The sequence below is a fragment of the Gracilinanus agilis genome, chromosome 1, assembly GCF_016433145.1.
Source record: "Gracilinanus agilis isolate LMUSP501 chromosome 1, AgileGrace, whole genome shotgun sequence".
NCBI lineage: Eukaryota > Metazoa > Chordata > Mammalia > Didelphimorphia > Didelphidae > Gracilinanus > Gracilinanus agilis.
The window spans coordinates 554,333,989-554,356,284 of NC_058130.1; the positions used below are offsets into that span (position 1 = coordinate 554,333,989).

The following is a 22,296-nucleotide window of genomic DNA, read 5'->3' on the forward strand; positions in this document are numbered from 1 at the left end:
TATATATGTCACACACACACACACACACACACACACACACACACACACATATATAACTTTGGAAGAGATGATGGTGCTCTGTTATACATGGGATGCTCTTAGGTGTGCCAAAAACAGGATTTTTACTGTTATAACAATGTTCATTTATTTGTATTTTTCCTTTGGTCTTTTGTCTCAGGTGATGGGCATACTTGGCTCTGCCCTAGACACAGTTTTCAGAGTGTTCATATGTGGGTGGTGATTCTGAACTACTAAAGATTTCACACCTATGGGATTCAGAGCCAGAAGCAACCTTAGAGATTAGCTAGTTCAACACCTTCATCTTACAGATGAGGGAAGAATCTGAGGGTCAGAGAAATTTAGCTACTTGCCCAAAATTATACAGTTGACAGGTAGCAAAATTGTACTCATATCTAAGTTCTCTGACTCCAAATCCAGCATCATTTCCGGTACACCATGAAAATAATGATTTTGTGTCCCAATTTTCGGGCAAAGCACAGTACAGTTGGAGTGGTAGAGTTAAGGGAAATCACTAGTCAATTGACCCACTCTTTCTTGTCTTAATCTAAATTCTCCCAGTATGTAGGGTTCACTCAAGCTACACCATTGCTAACAAAAATGGAGGAAGTTGACTTGCTACCATTTAGCATTTGCTCCTGGAATAAAAGAACCTGGTTTGCTGAACTCCTTTCAATAGTTTGTAGAGCTATATTTATTTTTAAAAAAAACAAAACTTTCAGGCCTGGAAAGGATGTTTATTTTCATCTGTTATTCATACATACTATTAAGATTTTTTCATAAATCCTTTTTTAAATAGGCAGGCAGGATATTTGGAGTCTTTAAAGAATATGGAGTTCAGGTTGACTCAGTTCTTCAAGTTCCAAAGTTCATGCTTTGATGTTAGCTTTTCTACTTCTTAGCCAGGATTGGAGAAAACATATGGAGGATTTTTCTATGGCTCTTGGCAAGAACACTCATGAATAGCTGCATTAAAACAGATAGGGATAAAAGACCCTAGATATTTTATTAAAAAAAAAAAAAACTTTCATCCAAGAGCCATCACTTAAACACTGGGTTCTTTGAACAGTAGTCAGCTTTCTAATAAGCTGAGAATGCTGCTAGAGGGTTTGTTTGTTTCTTTTCTTTTTTCCTTTTTTTTAACCTCTTATTGTCCTCTTCTGCTGTCACAGCTGCACAGAAATGTTTCTGAACTACCCAGCTATTTTAGTCATTTTCTGTGCTTTCATAAAACCAAGTAAAGATACATTTGAAGGAGGGGAAGAATAGTTTGGTCGTTAAAGCATTTGGGGAAATCAAAATGATGTGTTAGGGTTTTATAAAGGGAGGGGCTACTGCTGGGCAATCAAAATCTTTATGGAAAACAAATCATTAGCATTTTTTGGAACCTTTTGCTTATTTTACATTTTAAAACCTTCTCATTAGAAGAGAAAGAGTATAGAATTTTTTTTTTAATTTCTCTAGTTGTGATTGCAGAGAGTGGTTTGGCAGGGATGCCCAAGGTGAAACACTGAGTTTTTGGTTTTTTTTTTTATTCTACAAAAGAAGAAAATTGTTGCAATTTGCAGCACATAGTCTTATTTTATGTCTGCCTATTAGCTTGCAGATTTCCATGTATCTAATGGAAGAAAAGACTCCAAGCTAAACAAAAGTTAAAGGCTATATGATGACTTATCTCAAGAGGAAAGCAGATATATAGCATGTCCCAAAAGTATGGTGCAGTTTCGATCTGATTTTTTTTTTTTAAATTTTAAACCCTTAACTTCTGTGTATTGACTTTATAGGTGGAAGATTGGTAAGGGTAGGCAATGGGGGTCAAGTGACTTGCCCAGGGTCACACAGCTGGGAAGTGGCTGAGGCCGGATTTGAACCTAGGACCTCCTGTCTCTAGGCCTGGCTCTCAAACCACTGAGCTACCCAGCTGCCCCCTCGATCTGATTGTTTTTAAGAAATAAATCATTGGTTCTAAAAACAAACAAATAAAAAACATGATGTTGTTGGGTTTGAGCTACAGAATGTTGAGAAGTCTTGGTGCAACTTAAAACTATAAAAACTTTTATAATGTGTAAAACTATAGACTTCTCAGACATCTTATATTTAAAAGCTCTTCTGGAATTATTACAGTGTCAGTTGATTCTGTCCCGTCTACCTTTGAGGAAAAGGAAGCTGAGTAGTCTCTCAGAGCTTGTGCCTGATCCTACTGTTCCTAAAGGAGCAAGGCTTTTCACTGGCCTTCTGCTCTCAAAGAGTGGGAAAAGCCTAATTGCCATCTCTTTTTTGTTATCTTCCAGTCTGTTGGGCATTCAATATAGTGAAGTTAGAAAATGAAAAATTAATGTTTTTATACTATATTGATAAGAGGACATATTCAAGATTTAGCACAGTATGAGTAGGTATTGTTATAGCCAAAAAAGCTTATAGAAATATTGTAGCTTATAGCTTATAAGAATATTATAGCCAAAAAGCTAAACTTGGCAATTAAGCAAGGGGTTTTTGGATAACGTCATGCCCGGCTCAAGCAGGGCAGTTATCTCTGACTCACAGTCCCAGGGACAACTCCTGGCTGAAAGCCCCAGGGCCCCTAGATGAAACAGCCTTGAAGATTCCTAGACAGAACAGCCTTGAAGATTAAGAATCATGTCCTGTGGCACCTGAAAGCATCCCCTACTCCCTCTGTCTAGCTATTAGCTCACCCTAAGACAAAGGCACCTATATCCCAGAAACATATATATTCCCTCTTCTGAATGCATGCTTCGGGACTCTCTTTGATGAGTTTCCCCAGTGCGTACTGGCAATAAAGCTTTCTCCTGCTTTGATTGCATTGTCTCGTGTGTTCCTCTGGAGGCCACCCATTTTGAACCCTAACAGTATGAATGGATTGCAATCTGCCTCAGTGGAAGGAATGTCCATATCAGCAAGTTCACATCTTTTGGAAAATTGGAACATCAGAGTATCAATGGGAACAATTTAAACTGTAATCCCTGTATTTAGGAACTGAGAATTGATCCCTATTATGCCATTCTAAAACAGTACAAAGGATGACTTTACTTGTCTCTGAGACTGTTTCTTTGATGATTGTACTAATGGTAAATAGGGGGGAATGCATTCATTTTTGTCTGATTATTTTCTTAGGACAGATTGGATAAGGAGATTTTTTTTTTTATTTTGAGCTACTGAGCTGCCCCAGTATAGCATATATATCTTGTCTTTGGTATTTAGTCCCACTAAAATTAGCCTCTCACGGATCTCAACAGTTTGACTCAGGTAGGATGATTACCTTATGGCTGAACTAAGGACCACCTCATGACTAACCTATTGATTGAAGTTAGATAAGATTGGAGTGTTGGTACTAGAAAGAGAGTAGAGAAGCAGTTTTCCTAGATGAGTGGGTTCTTTCCAGCAATACATCTATTAATCCCCAAATTTGGACCCTCACCACCCATTATTCATTGTATATATTAAATAAGGGCAAATTCTCTTGGAAATAGTAGGATCAATTCTTTGACTCATAAGATCACAGAGCTAGACCTAGAGCTAGAAAGGGACCTCAGAGGCCTTCTGGTCCAACCCCTTCATTTTAAAGCTGGAAAACAAAGACTTGGGGGAAGTTAAGAGACTTGCCTAAGGTTACACAGTAAGTTTTAGAGGAAGTTTTTGAATCTAGGTCCTCAGACTTCAGAATCTATTCCATGGACTCTTTTGTAGACTTTGAGATATAGATGGAGTAGCCAGTTGTATTCTCTGATAATGAGATTAAATAGATTACAACCCCTCTATCATTTAGTAGACTGCTAGAAAAGTTTGTCACATTGTAGTTAACCAGATGATGGACCTCTCTGAATTTCAGAACCACAACTAGGATGTGATGACTGTCATGTCACTGAAATGTAGAACAGGAATTCCTTACTTTAGCTTCCATGAACTTCATTTAAAAAAAAATATTTTGATAACTGCACAAAATAATTAGTTTACTTTATAGTCTTATACATTTTATTTTATGCATTTAAAAACATTATTCTGAGAGGGGTTCTGTAGGTTTTACCAGACTATCAAAGAGATCAGTGACACAAAAAAAGTTAAGACTCCCTGATATAATGGGTTCTAACAAGATTTATATTTTACCAACAGATTAGCACTTTGTTAGCAAGAATAAGTAAATAAAATAGAAAAATACCAGACAGCTGAATTTTTCCTCCCACTTCCACCATAGCAGCACTACCTTTCTTCCTCTTTCATTATCCATGGTCTCCCAATATTCCTGGGTTTCTATCCACAGTGGCCATTTTCTCTCTCCTAAGGTTTCCAGCTCTCCCAATATGGTAGTTTTCCAACTTGGTAGGAGAAATCTCTACTTCCATACAGCCTTGAATGTTGGCCAGGGGCCGAGGTAGTATTTTCATAGTCTCTCTTTCAAACCTCTTCCCTTCTCCCTCCTTTCTACCTTTCTACTCAGCTACTTGAATAGTGAGTTACAGATCTGCAGAACTTAGCTTGCCTGATCCTTGGAAAGCAAGTTTAAAATCTATAATGGAACTTATAATTAAAGCCTTGACAACTTGGTAAAACTTCCAGAACTTACCCATTATAGCTATATACCATATTACTTCTATACCATAATGAGATGGAGTATAGCTTCTATTTGACCCCTTTAAAACACTTTTTTTTTTAAAAAAAAAAAAAGCATTTTCACTGAGAATCAAGACATCTATATTCAGGGTACTTAAAGCTGATTCATAGTAACACACTGTTAGTAAATAAGTCTCAAACCAAAATCTCTACATTTCTTGTCCATCTAGTCTTTCAATGAATATGTGAATTTCTCTTTCCAGAATAATTGTCATATGTATTAACTGATGGAAAAATCCAGCAGGAAGAAGAGGTCACAGGTTCATATAAAACTGACTCAGTCCATCTCAGTCTTCTAAGGGAAGAAATACAAGCCCCCATTACCCAAGACTAACTGTATGGTTTAGTGATAATAAGTAAATCTTTAGAGATAGAAACATATAAAAAGAATGCCAGGATGTCAGTCAGCTTCTTAGGTCCCTCATTTTCTAAGGGTCTGTGCTAGCAATGCACCTGTGGTTCCACAACAAAACAAAAACAAAAATAATAAACTGTCCATCCCCAGTGCCCAGGCTGGATCTGATTGATGGGAAAGAGAATGGAAGTTTCATAGACCATGCCTTCCTAGGGTAGGCTCCTTTGGATTACACTAGTCTTGAGTAAGATAAAGGGGGTCTCACAGAGGTTAGTAGAATTCCTTTGGTAACAGGTGATAGGCTCATGAATCAGTCCCTCTAGTTTTTCCTGTCTACTTGTTCTCTCTGCTCTATCTGGGAGAAAGATCCTGATCTGGCCAGATGACTTTTAAAACTCTATGTGCTAAGGAGAGAGTGAGAGGCAGAGGGAGAGTGGGGAGTCACAGTGTGGAACAGTGCAAATATTATCAGATTTTTTTAATGTAGTGATTGGTTTTGCTGGAGTCTTTTTCTCATCCTTTTATTCTCTTAAAAATGTTGTTATAAGGATGACTCTATAGGAGGAGGGGAAAAGAAAGATACAGAGGGAAATTTAGGCATTGTAAAAACAAAGGATAACAATAAAAATGTATTGTTAAGAACATCTGGCAAAAGGAAAAACTTCCCCAATTTTTATAGAGTGCCTATTTTGGGACTGAATATGCTTTTCAAATATGTTGAGAAATTTAATGCTTCTTTTTATGCTTCTTGTTTTATAATATTTAACCTTGACATATATGCTCCGTAGTGTATGAGATATATTTATGTATATAAATACACTCTATTGTTTCTGGAATAAAAGAAGAGTCTTGTATTCACAAAGCTTGTGCTTTCTCTTTAGTTCCAAGGCCAAGCTTTCTCTTTTAGTTCACTGGTCTGTTTGAACTCCATCAGTATACCTGGTGCCTTTTAGGTCATTATTTTTTCTGAGACACATGTGATGACCTCTACTCATACTTTTAAGTTTTGCCTTTACCAAAGAGAGAAATTTTACAGACTGGATTATAACTTTATAGAAAGATGTTGTCTAATTTTTCTGGTTAATGCTCCTGGTTCATTCAGTGAACACTCAGCCCTCTTCTTCATGTACATCTGTTAGATGCCATGATAGAAGGAGTTAACTATTCTAGAAAAAGATTATAAAATATCATCCCTCTCTAGAGAGCAATTTTAAACAATGTCCAAAGGGCTATAGAACTATGCATGAGCTTTGATCCAGCAATATCATTACTTGTTCTGTTTCCTAAAAAGATTAGGAAGGAAAAAAAGGAAATGGACATATATGTGAAAAAAATATTTGTAGCTACTCTTCTTGTGGTGGCAAAGAACTAGAAATTGAGGAGATAGCCATCATTTGGGGTGAACAAGTTGTAGTATATGATTGTGATGGAATATTAATTATGATATAAGAAATGAGGAGGAAAATGATGCTCTAAGAAAAACCTGGAAAGATTGACATGAATTGTTGCAAAGTGAAATGAGCAGAACCAGGAGAACATTGTCCACAGTAACAGCAATATTGCTTGATGATCACCTGTGAGTAAATGACTTGACTTTTTCTCCGCAGACAGTGATCTAAGATAAGTCCAAAGGAATTATGATGAAAAATATTATCTATGTTCAGAGAAAAAACTGAGAGTCTGAATGCAGATTGAAGCATACTAGTTTTTTACTTTATTTTTCTTGTTTTTTTTTTGTTTGTTTTATTTCATAACATGACTAATATGGAAATTTTTAAAACACACACACAGAGGTCCCGTCCTCAAGGAGGAAGTTATAATCTAATGATAAGAACATTTATGTCCTTCAGGTTGTTTCTTTTATAAAATCATAGAGTTGAAAGAGGACGCAAAGGTCATCTAGCCCATCTTTATCCAAAGAAAAAGATCCTCTATACAGCTTCTCCAAAAGTGGTCATCCACCTTCTGAATATCTCTAAAGAGGAACTCGCTATTTTTTAAGATAACTTATCTATAATACAGTACTGCCTGTCTGGCCACTAAATTCTTTTCCCTGTCTGGCCACTAAATTCACTGAATAACCTAAAAAAAAAGACAGCAGATGATGTTTATTAGGAAGATACTGCCAAAAAATTAAAAAACAAAATTAAAAATGAAGAAAATCTGCCTTACTATTTAAATTGAACACATAAGTTAATGTTCTCCAAACACCTGTATAAGAAACTTCCCAGTTGTGAAAGAATTAATTTCTTTGTCTCATAGTTTCATAGTTGTTAGTTCTCCAGAAGTTGTGTTACTTGCGTTCTAACTTTATAATTCAGGCAACCTTGGAATTCCCATTTTGTTTTTGCTTACCGCCATTTCTTCTTTCTTTTCCCTCCCACCACTATCAAACTGATGACAGAGAGGAGTTCATGAAATCCGAGAGATTAGACAGTTTCACTTCACAGGATGGCCAGATCATGGGGTGCCATACCATGCAACAGGATTGCTTGGGTTTGTCCGGCAGGTCAAGTCCAAGAGTCCTCCTAATGCAGGCCCATTGGTCGTCCATTGCAGGTAAGCAGAAATTTCTAGGTGATGGGGCCGGAGAGGGTGAGGGGCACAGGTGTTGGGTTTTGTGTTATTATAGAAAACATGGTGGCCTCTTTTTTCACAAACTTATAGACTCTTTGCTCTCTTTCAGCGCTGGTGCTGGAAGGACTGGTTGTTTCATTGTCATTGACATCATGCTAGACATGGCAGAAAGAGAAGGTGTAGTAGACATTTATAACTGTGTCAGAGAGTTACGGTCTCGGAGAGTCAACATGGTGCAAACAGAGGTACAGTCAATTATCATCTCCACTTTAGGTTCCTGGAAGCAGAAATTTTAAAAGCAGAAAACAAATATAACCTTCCTGTTGTTTTTCCAAGTTCCTATATGAAAAAAAAAAAAAAAACCCACAACCAAGAGAGAAAGGTACAAGTATAGCAGGTCTAGCTCTTTTCCTTTGCAAACATTAAAAAGAGAGCAGGTAAATAGAGACACCTGGGATGAAAGGTCTATAATGGCAGGGCAAAATCTAACATTGTCATATGACATAGCTAAATAGTACAGTGAGGATCCTGGATGTGATGTGAGGAATACCTGAGTTGAAATCTGGGCTCAGATATTAACTAGCAGGGTCACTTGAACTCTGTCTGCTTCAGTTTCCTCATCTGCAAAATGATGATAATAACATCAATATTCCAAAGTTGTTGTGGGTAAAGGGAGATATTATAAGGCACTTTACCAACCTTAAAGCAAAATCTAAATACTAACTCTTATTATTATTGTCATATGGCTCCTGTGTCGAAAGAAATAGGCATCACTGTATCAGCATAGAGTATAATTTATTTCTATTATTACTTTTAAAATAGTAAACTGTCTTGGACAACAATTAGGCATGTGTCCAGTTGCCTCAAGAGGAAGTTTAAACTCTCTGTACTTTTCCAGGGAACAGCAAAGACCTGTCATCCCTAAAACTGCACTTCCTGGCCTGGCATGGGAATGTGTCTGGTTTGTGGAGGTCATCCAAGCAAGCTTGCTTTGCTATAAAATTCAATGCAAGGTGCCTGGGGCACATTTTGGAGATAAAGGATTCAGCTCAAGTCCCCTAGCAAATGCAAATTTGCATTAATCATTTTATCTTATTAACTATGTGTCAGGACACCTGGAAATTAGCCTATGAAATGGCGTTGGATTGCAAGGAAACTCAAATTTATTTGTAAAACCAGCATAAAGGACACTAGGCAGAGACTTTAAATGCTATTTTTTCCAGTCTGTTTTTAGACTGATTATTGTCCTTTTTAAAGGTAGGTGTCATATAGTAGATACAATAAAATTTGGAAAATGTAAAGTCTTATTTATTTGTGGGGACATTTAAAAAGGAACAGGAAGCTCTTATAAAAGTCAACACAGTGAACCATACATCTGCACAAATTGGGAGTCCAAACCAGGGTAGTTCAAATGGTGTAATATCTTTAAAGAATTGGAGTATTAGTGATCTTAGATCCATAAAGCAATAAGCAAGGTGCTACCAAGTAAAGGTCATGTCAATCCCTCCTTTGATAAGCACTTAAGGATTGTCATCACATAAACTGATATTTGCAGATAAGTGTTGCTATGTGTTAAAAACAGAAAGCCTTTTGAATCCTTGGAATATCTTCAAATGCATCAAATAAAATACCCAAAAAACAATTAATTAAAATGCAGTTATCAGAGTTGGGGGGGTGGGGGAGTCTTTTTAAGTTCATAGGCGCCAAATTCAGAACATTTGCTCTAAACAATATCCCTCTCTGTCTTTTGGTAATCCACTTGTGGTAGTGTTTTACTGGCTTTTCTTTGTTCTCTAGCCACATTGCATTATTTTTTTTTCCTTTATCGACTCTCTGATCTAATTCACTCTCTCAGGAGCAGTATGTATTTATCCATGATGCCATCCTGGAAGCCTGTCTATGTGGAGATACATCTGTTCCAGCTTCCCAGGTTAGGTCTTTATACTATGACATGAATAAGCTGGATCCTCAGACAAACTCAAGCCAAATAAAGGAAGAATTCCGGGTAAGCCGCCTAAGCTTTGGAGAATTTTCCTACCCCCTAAGGACCAGCCCAAAATCTGATTAATGGAAGACTCCCTTCCACCTCTAGTCCTTGTTCCAGTTGAACAACAGAGCCAACTTCTCCCCTGGAAGGAAAGAGTCATGAAATAGATTCCTTTGTTGAGATGAGAGAGGCAGGATGCATTTGATGTACTTGGTGATACTTGCTACTGCTGACTGACATTACAGCTTAGGTTCTTGGTTCTTTCCACACTATCTTCCTTCCCACTATTAAAAACCTGCTTAAATGTACTTGAACCTCTGGGCAAACTGGGTTCCTCTATCTCTAAACTTCTGACCATGTGGTTAGCCCTAGTCACCCTTTAAACTGAGTCATATCAGAATCCACCACAATGGCCTATGCTGGCCCCCACTTCTGATATCACTGGGTATTATCAAGGAAATTTAGGGAATACAGAGAGAAAAGAAAAGTTTAACTTTAGACACCTATCTGTTTACATCTATCCATCTCACTTTTGTCTCAATTGCTTAGCACATAAATAATAAATAAATGGTTTCCATTTCCATTCAATTTCTGTTTCTTTTTAAATTTTCTTCTTTTAAATTCTGTGCTCAACAAATGCAAAAAAAAAACCATTTATATTCACAAAGTAAATCAGAAAAAGGTTTCACGTGAAACTATAAATCTCTATTACATAGTATGATCTTTTGTAAAGTATATAATACATTCAATATACTACTGTCAAAGTTATCCTATTTGTTTCTCTCTAAACTTCTTTCTGTTTCCTTCTATGCATTTTCTTTTAAATGCTTTTTAAAATTTGTAAATGGTTTTAAATGCTTCAAATGACTTTTCTTTTTTCTTTCTTTTCTTTTCTTTCTTGTCACCACTTTCACTAGCCCTCCTCTCTCCCTATCCACAAAACATCCTAAATGAAAAATAAAAAAACAAAACACTCACATAATAAAAAAGCATCTGCAAACAAAACATTGATATATGTGTATAAATCTTTATGCATATGTTACATGGATGTGTGTAAATATGCATGTGTAAATATATACTAAATGTATGAGAATTTGTTTTGGACTTATTTTAACATGAAATCTCCAACTAACTAACTATGCAGTTGATATTTTCTTAAATGTCTCTTTCTTTGGAAATATAGACTCTAAACATGGTGACTCCAACTCTGCGAGTGGAAGACTGCAGTATAGCACTTCTACCCCGAAATCATGAAAAAAACCGATGTATGGATATCCTGCCCCCAGACCGGTGCCTGCCTTTCCTTATCACAATTGATGGAGAGAGCAGCAACTACATCAATGCAGCTCTGATGGATGTAAGCCCCTTTTTTTCTGGAGACAGAGAGAGAGAGAGAGAAAGGGGGAGGAGGGGAAGAAATGAATGAATGAATGAAGAAACAGAGAGATCTTGAATTTACCAAGCCAGGAACTACATGAACATAATCCACAAGTTTTAGTTTTTTTACCCTATTAACTTGTTCTATTTTTTCCCCTAAAGACACAAAATAATTTTTTCACTGATTAATTCAAGATTCCACATATCAGTTATGTCATGGCCAAGGTTGTCCAGTCTCTCAGAGACAGCAAGTTCTAGAAGACTGATAAATGAATCATGTCTAAGCTACTTTTCTCACACTTATATTTTTAACCATCCAGCCTAAGAGTAAGAGATACCTATTAAATTGAGAAGGCAGCAAGGTGGGATAATATGGTCTGCAGGATTATTTTAGTTCCTTTTCCTCCTAATTTAAGCAGTAATTATTTCGGTTTGGGTTGGGGGGATGGAGATTGCCTGTCAGTATAGTACACAACTCATTACTTCCTGTCAGTCTGTTTACTTCTAACTGAATGAACATTTGCTGTTCAACTGATGAAAAAGTGAATGAATATTTATTTTTAGTGCCGTTATGGCACTTTTAATACTATTGGTATGATATCAGTAAAAAAGGGCACTTAAACTTCCTTTAAGCTCTCCAGAGCTATAAAGAACATCTGTAATATTTTATAGCTGGAATAACTAAAACTCTCACACATACAAATGACAAGGAAACAGATTTTTAAGAGTGATGGGCATATTTTAACTATGCTTTTTATTTTTTTTAAAAGTAAAGTTGAAAGCTCTGCATTAGAATAATTCATTGTAGATACTCTGAATGTCAACTTTTAAACAAGAACCTTATCATCTCTGACCTGAAATAGTGTCCAAATTAACCTCACTTCCTCCCAGTCTTTTCCTTTTGGCTCCCCCCATCAATCCCTTCTATGTACTACTGTCAAATTAAATCTTTCAAAAGCACAGCTCTGATTACGCTATTCATTATCATATCACTTATATCTCTCCTATCATTTCTATTGCTCAAAGACATTCCTCACTGACAAAGCAAATCAATTAAGTAGCTTTTATTTAAGGTCCTGCAAAGTACATTTTCCTCTGACCTTTGCAGCCTTTTCTCACTTTATCTTAACTCATCCTCATATACTCCATATATCAGCCAAATTGCTCTTCTTATCCCCTCAAATTCATCTAGGACTTTTCTGGACATTCCCTTAGCTCTTGATGCTATTAGCCTAAGTTGAGTTTTTATTTTCTCATCTCCCCCAAAGAAATTTACCCTTTTAAGAGTCAGGTCCAATCTTACCTCTTAAATGATGGCTTCCCTGACTCCCTGCAACTGGAAGTGAACTCTTCCTCCCCTCAACTTACATTTCATTCATATCTCTGTATTATGATTAAATTACACTCCAGTCCTTAATTTCCATAGAGTTTATTAATATTTACTTGAATAAAAGAAGACAGACAGAGAAAGATTGAACGCTATTCTCAAAATAGCCACATGGGCACTTCTCTCATGGCCCTCTCTCTCTCAGCCACAGTCCTTCTTAATTCCTTCCCTATTATCCCAGATCAATATCCCGCTCCTTTCTGGGTCAAATGCTCAGGTCAGTGTCTTGTGACCCACACTGAAGCACACTCATGTGACATAAAGCTAGCAAGGGACACAGGTAGGACCCCAGTACGTGATTCTGGGGGAGGGAGGTTCCCTTCACACATCTGGCACACTTACATGTTCTGTTTTCTATTCGAGTTCTTAAATTCAACAAGCACATAAGTGCCTACTGTGTGCTAGGCTATGGACATACTAAAAGTAAAATAGTTCTTGCCCTCAAAAAGTCTTGGAGAATTAGGGAGAAATAGTTTTTCTGAGTATCAAATGAGGCAATATTTGTAAAGTGCTTAGCACAGTGCCTGGCACATAATAGGTGCTTGATAAATGTTTCTGCCCTTCCCACCTCCCCTCATTTTTGTAAGCAGCTAGGTGCCTCAGTGTGTAGAGTGTTGCACCTGGGGTTGGGGAGACTTGAATTCAAATCTAGTCTTAAACTTTTGCCAACTGTGTGACTATGGACAACTCACTTATCCACTATGTACCTTTACCATGTGTAAAACTGAGATAATAATAGCACTTCCTTCTAGGTTGTTATAAGGAGAAAATGCAATAATAAAGTGTTTTGCAAACCTTAAAGCCCTATATAAATACTATACTATTACTACTATTAGTAATTGTTAGTAATAGTATTGTAAAAAAGGAGGAGATTAGACTCAATGGTTTCTAAAGTCCCTTCCAGCTCTAAATCTGTGGCCCTGTGTTTTATGGATGAATGAATGAGTTAGCTAAGAGTGGTAAGAAACCGACTGAGGGGCAGCTAGGTGGCTCAGTGTCCTCAGACACTTCCTAACTCTATGATCCTGGGCAAGTCACTTAACCCCAGTTGTCTAGCCCTTACCATTTATCTGTCCGGGAACTGAAACATAGTAGTGATTCTAAGATGGAAAGTAAAGATTTAAAAAAAAAAAAGACATTGAGTGATTAAGCTTCATATTCTCTCATTAAGAAAGAGGCACTTACATTATAGTGAACTCTTAGAGAGACAGAGCAATACCCAGAATCCTATCCTTTGATATTGATAAATGTGACATACGAGTCGGTAAGTATTAGGTGTATTTTCCGCCCCATCCCCATTATCAAACACCCTCAGAATTATTGTGACTTACCAAGGCAAAGCTATGGTGTATTTACAAGCACAACTGCTAGCTAAAAGGATCAACCTCTTTCTTTCACATTTTTCTTGGTTTATTGGCTTGGGTTTTTCTCTGTTTGCTTTTTGCAGAGCTATAAACAGCCTTCAGCTTTTATAGTCACCCAGCATCCTTTGCCAAACACAGTCAAAGACTTCTGGAGACTGGTCTTGGACTATCACTGTACGTCCGTAGTCATGCTAAATGACGTGGATCCAGCCCAGGTAAGTTCCAGCAACTTAGCCAAGGCCACCATCACACGTTTATCATATCTAAGATGCTGTAGTGTGGCATGGGCAACAAGCATCAGTTTGGGAGTTTGAGTATCTAGGAATGATGGAACTGAGAAATGCTATTAAGAATCAGGCAGGCATCAGATGTGAAAAAGCAAACAAATAAAAAACAGATTTATTATTATTGTTGTTGTTGTTCAGTCACGTCTGATTCTTTGTGTCTCTATTTAGGGTTTTCTTGCCAAAGACACTGGAGTGGTTTGCCATTTCCTTCTCCACCTCATTTTATAGATGAGAAACTGAGGTAAAGAGTTAAGTGACTTGCCCAGCTGGTAACTGTGCCTGACGCCAGATTTGAATTCAGTAAGAGGAGTCTTCCTGCCTCCAAGAACTATCCCACCTAATTGCTCATTAAAAGCAGATTAGATCAATAATATGGAAACATGTCTTGATCAATGCTACATGTAAAACCCAGGAGAATTGCATGTCAGCTACAGGGAATTGGAGGGGAGGGAAAGAACATGAACCATGTAATAATGGAAAAATATTTTAAATTAATTAATTAAATAAAAATTAAAAAAAAACATATCAGGCAAGGCAAAATAAGGGTAGGGAAAGATCTGGGTCAGAATCCAGTTGTATGGGCAATACTCATTGAGATGTATATATCAGAAGCCTGGGTATTATAGGCAGCTAAGTCACTGGACAAGCCATAAGGAACTAGGAACATAAGGAGAAAAGGTAACCCAAATAGGAAAATAGATATAGGGTACCAATAATTTTTTTTTAAAAAGCTAGGTAGTACTTTGTCTCTTCCTAGGAGATTTTCATGTTGTTTTTTTTTTTGTTTTAGCCAGGAACCTGTACCCAATATAGATCCTTATATTTGCATGTGAAAAAAAATGAGACCACCAGGCAAGAGTAGAAAGTTGAAAGAAAAGAAGGCGGAATGTAATCCCTCAATTGAGGTAACATACTATATTGAGGGTCTTTAAATAAGCTGAAGAAGAAAATGGCAAATCATTCCAGTATCTCTGCCAGGAAAACTCAAATGGGGTCATGAAGAGTTAGACAAAACTGAAAATAACCTAGTAACAACTACTATTTTTGGGGATACATAAACCTGAATTTGTAATCAAAGAATCTGATTTCAGATCCTGACCATATGACCGTATACAAGTCATATCCCTGTGCCTCAGTTTCCCTCTCTTTAAAATGAGGGATTTGGACTAGAAGACCCTTAAAGCCCCTTCCAGTTTAAGGCCTATTGATTTTCCACATTCTTAGGTGGAAGGTAGGTTATTTAAGTAGGGCAAGCTGGGAAAGGTTTTTTCTTCCCCCAGTCTTTGGTGGTTTTCTGTCTGCTACTTCACAGGGACATTGAAGTCCCTTCTCCAAATGTCTCTAACTGTTTCCATTATATTACATTTTTAAGGCTCTGTCGTGAAAGCTAGTTAATGAAACTTTAACAATAATCCTTGCACTTATATAGTTCTTCCTGCTTAAGAAGCTTAAATGTTTTACAGTCCCTCTCCCATTGATTCTCTCAGCAGGGTAGATTTCCCCCATTTGTAAAGGCAGTCAGACACTGAGGCTCAGAAGGATTAAAGGATTTGCCCAGAGTAACATCTGAAGGTAGAACCAACCGTCCTAATTTCCCAGCTTACAGTTCTTTGGGTTAAATTGCCCAAACTCTCAAAACTTCCCCCCACTACCTTGCTCCCACCCACTCTTCATCCCTAGTAACAATCACATAAGGAATAAATCTTTTTTAATGACCTTGGCTAAGTTACTAACATCTCTGGGCCTCAAATTCCCATCTATAAAGTGGGAATGATAATAATTACACAACCTGTCTTGAAGGATTGTTATCAACAAGAATTTATTAAGCACTTAAGACAGTCCTTCCCCTCTAGGATCTTATATTCTAATAATGAAGGAAACATTAAAAAAAAAAACTAAAAATGGATAGGAGGTAGGAAGTGCTGAAGGGGATTTGGTAGGGAAAGAAATTTGAGAAGTCAGAAGACTCAAAGGTGACACAGTGGATAGATGGCACTGGGCTTGGAGTCTGGAAGACTTATCTTTATGAGTTCAAATCTAGCCTTAGGCACTTAGACATTTAACCCTATTTGCCACTGTTATTCATCTATAAAATGAGCTAGAGAAAGAAATGGCAAACCACTCTATTATCTTTGCCAAGAAAGACCCAAAATGGGGTCACAAAGCGTTGTATAGGAATGAAATGACGCAGCAACAATGATAAACATGGTTGACCTGGGACCTTCCTGAAAATAGAGATTCTAAGAAAAACTAAAGAATGATATTAGATGACAAATATAAAGGATATTGTAAAGCAATATGTATACAAGTGTCTTTTATAAATGGAAAGAGCACTTGGCATCATATCCCCAAACCCAGATTCAGATCCATCAGAACTCCAAGGAAACTGACCATTTCCCTGAGTCTCATTCTCATTCAATGAAGGAATCTGTAATCCTAACACTGGCACCATTCCTCCAAGAATTCTAAGAGTCAAATGAGACAACATGAGTACAGTGCTTCCTTGACCACCTGAGAAGATAATATCAATGTTATTTATTTAGGATGTTTCCTTTTTTGACTGACACAAATCCTAAAATATATTAAAATATTGCTTTCTATCCAAATCAGTTAAAAAAAAAAAAAGGATTTGGAGTTTCTGACTTCTCCTTTGATCAACTATCTGAATTCTAGGCATACTTCGTAAAGGCTAAACGTCCGAGTCCATAATGCTCATCACCTACTCAAGGAATGGTAGGGAAAGAGAAAAGAACTTCAAACTTGTATTCAGGACACAGAGGTGATTTTCAGAGTGTAGGAAAAGAGACTCTGGGGAGTCAGTCTTTTAGGAAACGCTAAATAGAGCATTTGAACTTAAAAGCTGTTGCAATTGTACAAGAATAGCTCTTGACTCCTTTAAGTATTTATAGGTCCAGTTCATGGAAGTGTTATGCACCATTAAAGCCATTTTCTACACAGTTTACTTGAGTAAAGGATGGAATTCAGTATGTCAAGAGCCAAAGCCTAGATTAAGAAATTCATATTTCTCCACGATGAGTAAAGGACAGGCTTTTGATTAGAAGCTTGAACTGAGAGAGCAAGTGAAAATCAAAACCAACCCCCTCAACTAAAAGCCAGGCAGAGCAATTCAAATGTTCACTGTCTGAATACCCCATCATGATGCCTATTAATTTTAACAGTTAGTATCCTGGGATGTCAAAAAAAGAAAATAAACACCAGCACGCTGTAGTTTTTACATGGCAGCTTTACAAACAGATGGAAACTATGTTTAAAAAGAAGAAAATATATTTTTTGATAGTTGTAATTATTGCAACACAAAAGTTACATCAATTAAAAATTGTTTTTTCATTTTTGTGCTTAATCAGAAAAATATAAGGATTTCCTTAGATTATATTGGCTAGAGAGATAGATATGTGCCTGCCATCCCATTTTTGCATGTATAAGATTAAAATTGATTTTGTTGAATCTGGAGAAAAATTGGTTTTAAGACGCTGTGCTAAATAGCATCCATTTTAGAGATCCAACTAGGGGTGTTCTGTAAAAGTACAAAGAGTTTCATTGTTTGTTGAATGTATTTTACCTGAGACTGGTTAGTATGCTTTGTATGTACTCCGGCTGCAATAGACACAAACTTAAAAAAAAAAGAATTAGGCTTTTAGATTTTTCTCCACATCCCCACACCTCAAAAAAAAAAAATTGCTTAACTATTTTCAGAAAGTCCTAAAAAAAGTCATTGGCAAACATTGTTTCAAAATTCAGATACTGAAATCCAGATATTATGTCATATTCATCTCCTTACTCGGAGAACTTCTTGCAACTTGTGTTTATGTTTCTTAGGCTTGAGGAAGGTTGGTGGAATTCTTGAGTTGATGGGCTCCCTGCCCAGAGGCAGTTAAATGGGCCAGGAATCAGGAAGTCCTGAGTTCAAATGGAATCTCACACACTTCCTAGGTGTTTGACCCTGGGCAAGTCACTTCACCTCTGTTTGCCTCAGTTTCTTCTACTGTAAAATGGATACAACAATATTAACTACCATGGAATTGTTGTGAGGATCAGAGAAGATAATATTTGTAAAGCACTCAGCCTAGTGATTGGCTTAGAGTAAATGTTCTTAGTAAATGTTTGTTTAACCTTTCACCTCTTCTCTTTCCTGATTCTGAAATTCATCAATTATTGGAGTCTTTGAAAAACCTCATAAGTCTCCCCTTAATGCCACCCTATACTGAATTTACCAGTGCTTTAGATTTAGATTTAGGCATAAGAAATAAACTCATAACTCTGACTTCAAAGCTTAGTGTTTCATATCTTTTTTTAAAGCCCTTACTTTCCATTTTTGAATATATATATATACGTGTATATATATATATATGTATATATATATATACATATATATATATATATGTTCTAAGGCAGAAGAGCAGCAAGGGCTAGGCAATGGGGTTAAGTGACTTGCTCAGGGTCACACAGCTAGGAAGTGCCTGTCACTTCATAATGCTCAGGGTCACCCAAGCTACCTCATAACCATTTAAAAAAATTGTTTTAAATACTTGGAGCTGCTAGATAGCTTCGTGGATAGAAAGTGAGACCTGGAAACAGGAGTCCTGCATTCAAATCTGGATTCAGACACTTCCTAGCTGTATGACCCTGGGCAAGTCACTTACCCCTCTTCTACCTTAGAACCATTCTTACAATTTTAAAAGAGAAAGTAAGGTGTTTTTTTTCTTTAATTGTTGTTTTTAATTTAGAGGCAGCATTACTGGGCGGGCACTCCCATGCTGCAGTAACTACCCAGATATGATTTAGAAAGATTCTGACTTGCTCATAAAAGTGCCAGAGATCAGTCCTGATTTCTGAACCTGGTTTAAAAAAATCCTTCTCCCAAATAATCATCAGTTATGGTGTTATCCCTACCAGGAGGGCAGAGGCTTTGCTGTTAAAAGATTTGTGTGGGCCTCTTAAGTCTTTTAAATATTGTAATTGAAGGCAATGGGAACTCCCCTGGGCCAGATAGGGGCTTCTATTAGCATGCAAATGTATTTGGGGAATCCCAGGATAGAAATACCATTAAGAGTATAGTGGCTGGACTGGGAGGGCTGAGCTGGGCAGGGCTAAAAGATAAAGGAGAAAAAAAGAAGAGAGCCAGGGAGAATATATGGAGAAAAGAATTAGAGGAGTGGGATGGAGGAAATCCTGGATGCGATTATGTAGACCTCCAAGGCTTGCCAGATTGCCTCTGAGCAGGTCTGAGGAAGAGATCTGTTTGGTCTTTAGGAAACTAGATGTTCTCTTTGGTAGTAGATGGCTAGTTTTGACCTGGGAACAAGGGTTGGTTCTGGGACCTAGGCTGAAACAGAACTTTTTAGTTAACAGCAATAGCTCAGGAGAGGCAAACAGGGAGGAGAAATATACATAGATATAAAGAATCCTAGCCCAAATATCAGAAACTAGGGGAGAAAAACGTCTTTGAACAGAAGATGGCAACAGAGTATGTTGGGAAGGAATTATTTAATGTATTAAAGAAGATTGAGATCTTGCTCGATCATATACTAGCCACATGACCTTGAATAAGTCACTTAACCTCTGTAGTATCAGTTTCTTCATATATCAAATGAAAGATTTGGACTTGATGACCCCCAAAATCCCTTTCATCTTCAAATCAGTGATCCTGGGATCTTTGAGTAGTATAAAAGTAGATGTGATTTACTTCACCATATATACCACTTCCAAGGATTTTTTTTACTCCAAGTCATTCATAAAAATTATCTATAGATATAGGCTAAAGTTTCTTAAACATTTTTGTGTCGTGGACCCTTTTGGGACTCTGATGAAGCCTATGAATCTCTTTTCAAATAAATATTTTTAAATGCAGAATATAAAACATATAGGAGTACACAGGAAATTTTAAAAGATAAGTGGCGTAGTAGATAGTAGTCAGGAAGATCTGAGTTCAAATCTGGATTCAGACAGCTTGATGACCCTGGCCTATCTCCTTAAAACTCTGTTTGCCTCAGTTTCCTCCTCTATAAAATGAGCTGGAGAAGGAAATGGAAAACTACTCCAGAAATTTTGCCAAGAAGACCCCAAACATGCCTGAAATGACTGAATAAGAACAACAAAACAGAAGAAATCTACTATAGTGAAATAATTGTCAAAATGTGCTTAAATAAAAAAAGATTTAGGGTTAAAAAGATTTTGTTTTTATTTTTAAAGTTCATAGACTCCAGGTTCTGAACCTGGAGAGGGATTATGATCTGTGTTGCCAAGGAAAATGCTAACAATGATGAAATTTGACTAATTTGGTGTATTCAATAAGCATGTGGTTCATACATGGAAAACGCTCAATGACATAGCAAAATTAAGTTGAGCATTTGTAGCATCCTTCTGCTGGACTTCAGAGGACAAGAGGGGGAAACATGGTTACAACTAGAATATAAGAGGCAAGGGAGAAAAGGTATAACTTTGGTTTGCCACTTTCTTCTCTAGCCTATTTTACAAATGAGAAAACTGAAACAAACAGGGTTAAGTGACTTGCCCAGGGTCACACAACTAGGAAGTGTCTGAGGCCAGATTTGAACTCAAGTCTTCCTAACTCTAGACCCAATGCTTTATCCAGTGCACTATCTAGTTGCCCCATGTTGTGTAGAATAAACTTTTTTTAAAAACTGAGAAACTTGAGGGATTTTTTTGTTTTTGTTTTTATTCCATCCTTAATTGACTCAGTAGAGGAAGGGATAGTTGAGTAGATTCATTTTTAAACTTTTCATAGATTGTCTTTTCAGAGGGAAAATTATGAGGAAAACTTAGCACTGCCTCATCTTCCAAGTGACTTTCTCAAAATCAAAAGGTGTTCTCTGAGGAAAATAGCTACTCTTGACTTCTAATCTCACCAGTAAACAGCTCCCTCTTAGGATGCAATGTAACCACAAGTCATCACACTACACAGCAGATCTGATCTGGAGAGAGAGCAAGATTATTTTGAAAATTCAAACCAAACCAGAATCCCAGTTTTGTCATACAATCGATATAAACCCAGAGATAATCTCAGAATAAGTGTAATCTCCTGGGTATCTCCCAACACTGGAATTACTTTTAATCATATGCTACCAATATTAAGCACTAATTATGCTAGATGCTAAGAGAGATACAAAGTTTGAAAAAAAATTAGAGCTAGTTGGGCTAGCTAGGCTAGATGGAATTTGCAATCAGGAAGACCTGAGTTCAAATCCAGCCCCTCAAATACTTGCTAGCTGTGTAACCCCAGCTAAATCAGTTCACCAGCTTGCCTTAGTTGCCGCATCTGTAAAATGCACCAGCCTCCCAATCTTGTGAGCATCAAATGAACTAATAATTCTAGAGTGCTTAACATGATGTCTGGCACATATTAAACCCTATATAAATGTTACTTATTACTGTTATTAATAGATAAAGTATGACCTCTGCCCACTGTTCCCACCAGTCTTGGCCAGAATTGGTCTGACCTCCCACTTGGCAGGGAGTAATGTTCACTCGGTTGTTTCTTTCAGCATAGACTTTTTATCCCAAAGTAGATCTAACTCCCTAGAATGAATGAATAAAGACCATTTATTGAGCACGTAGCATGTGCCAAGTTCCACATGCTAAGAATGAGTCACAGCATGTCACAACTTAAGGATGTAAATTGACTGTTAGATGAATATCCCAATCCAGAGGACTTACCAGAGATTAGAGTAGAGGGTGAGAGAGATTTAATTATCATTCATTACAAAGTCATATGTAGATAGTGTGAAGCAGGTTGTTCTCTAAGGACAGTTGCGCACCAGCAGCATGAAAAAGAGAATCAATTCTATTGCCAGAACCAAAGTGAGAAAGAATTAACTCCCATTTAAATGATGCGTTAGAGATTAAAGAACAGGAGTGTTTCTTCTGTAGGGACCTTGTCCAAGCCATTCGAGTGAATTTTTTCTTATAATTCATTAACCTTATATTTCTATACTCTTGAATCCAGCTATGTCCCCAGTACTGGCCAGAAAATGGAGTACACAGACACGGCCCCATCCAAGTAGAATTTGTCTCTGCCGATTTAGAAGAGGATATCATCAGTCGAATATTCCGAATTTATAATGCATCCAGGGTAAGGATCACATCCAGTTTGGCCTGCCTTGCTTTAGGTCTCAGCCAATATAGAAGGCAAAAACCTGTTTTGTTTTCTTTTTCTTCTGGTAAGCAGAGAAAAACTTGATTGAAACCTGCAGCAAGGTTTAATCAGGATTAAAAATTAATGAAATATTGATATCTTTGCAAGGTTCAAATAAGTAAGCAAAACAATTTTCCCCTTACAT

At 37.1% G+C, this 22,296-nt stretch overlaps 1 protein-coding gene across 1 annotated transcript in view; it reads left to right on the forward strand.

The window, feature by feature from the left end:
- The window catches only part of PTPRM (protein tyrosine phosphatase receptor type M), a 1,055,867-nt gene that overhangs the window by 1,011,368 nt on the left and 22,203 nt on the right, over positions 1-22,296 (forward strand). Inside the window, exons 26-31 of the mRNA XM_044666801.1 lie at positions 7,404-7,558; positions 7,686-7,821; positions 9,432-9,581; positions 10,747-10,920; positions 13,775-13,906; positions 21,963-22,088. Of these exons, the coding sequence (XP_044522736.1) occupies positions 7,404-7,558; positions 7,686-7,821; positions 9,432-9,581; positions 10,747-10,920; positions 13,775-13,906; positions 21,963-22,088 (873 nt within the window). The remainder of the gene's footprint in view (positions 1-7,403; positions 7,559-7,685; positions 7,822-9,431; positions 9,582-10,746; positions 10,921-13,774; positions 13,907-21,962; positions 22,089-22,296) is intronic.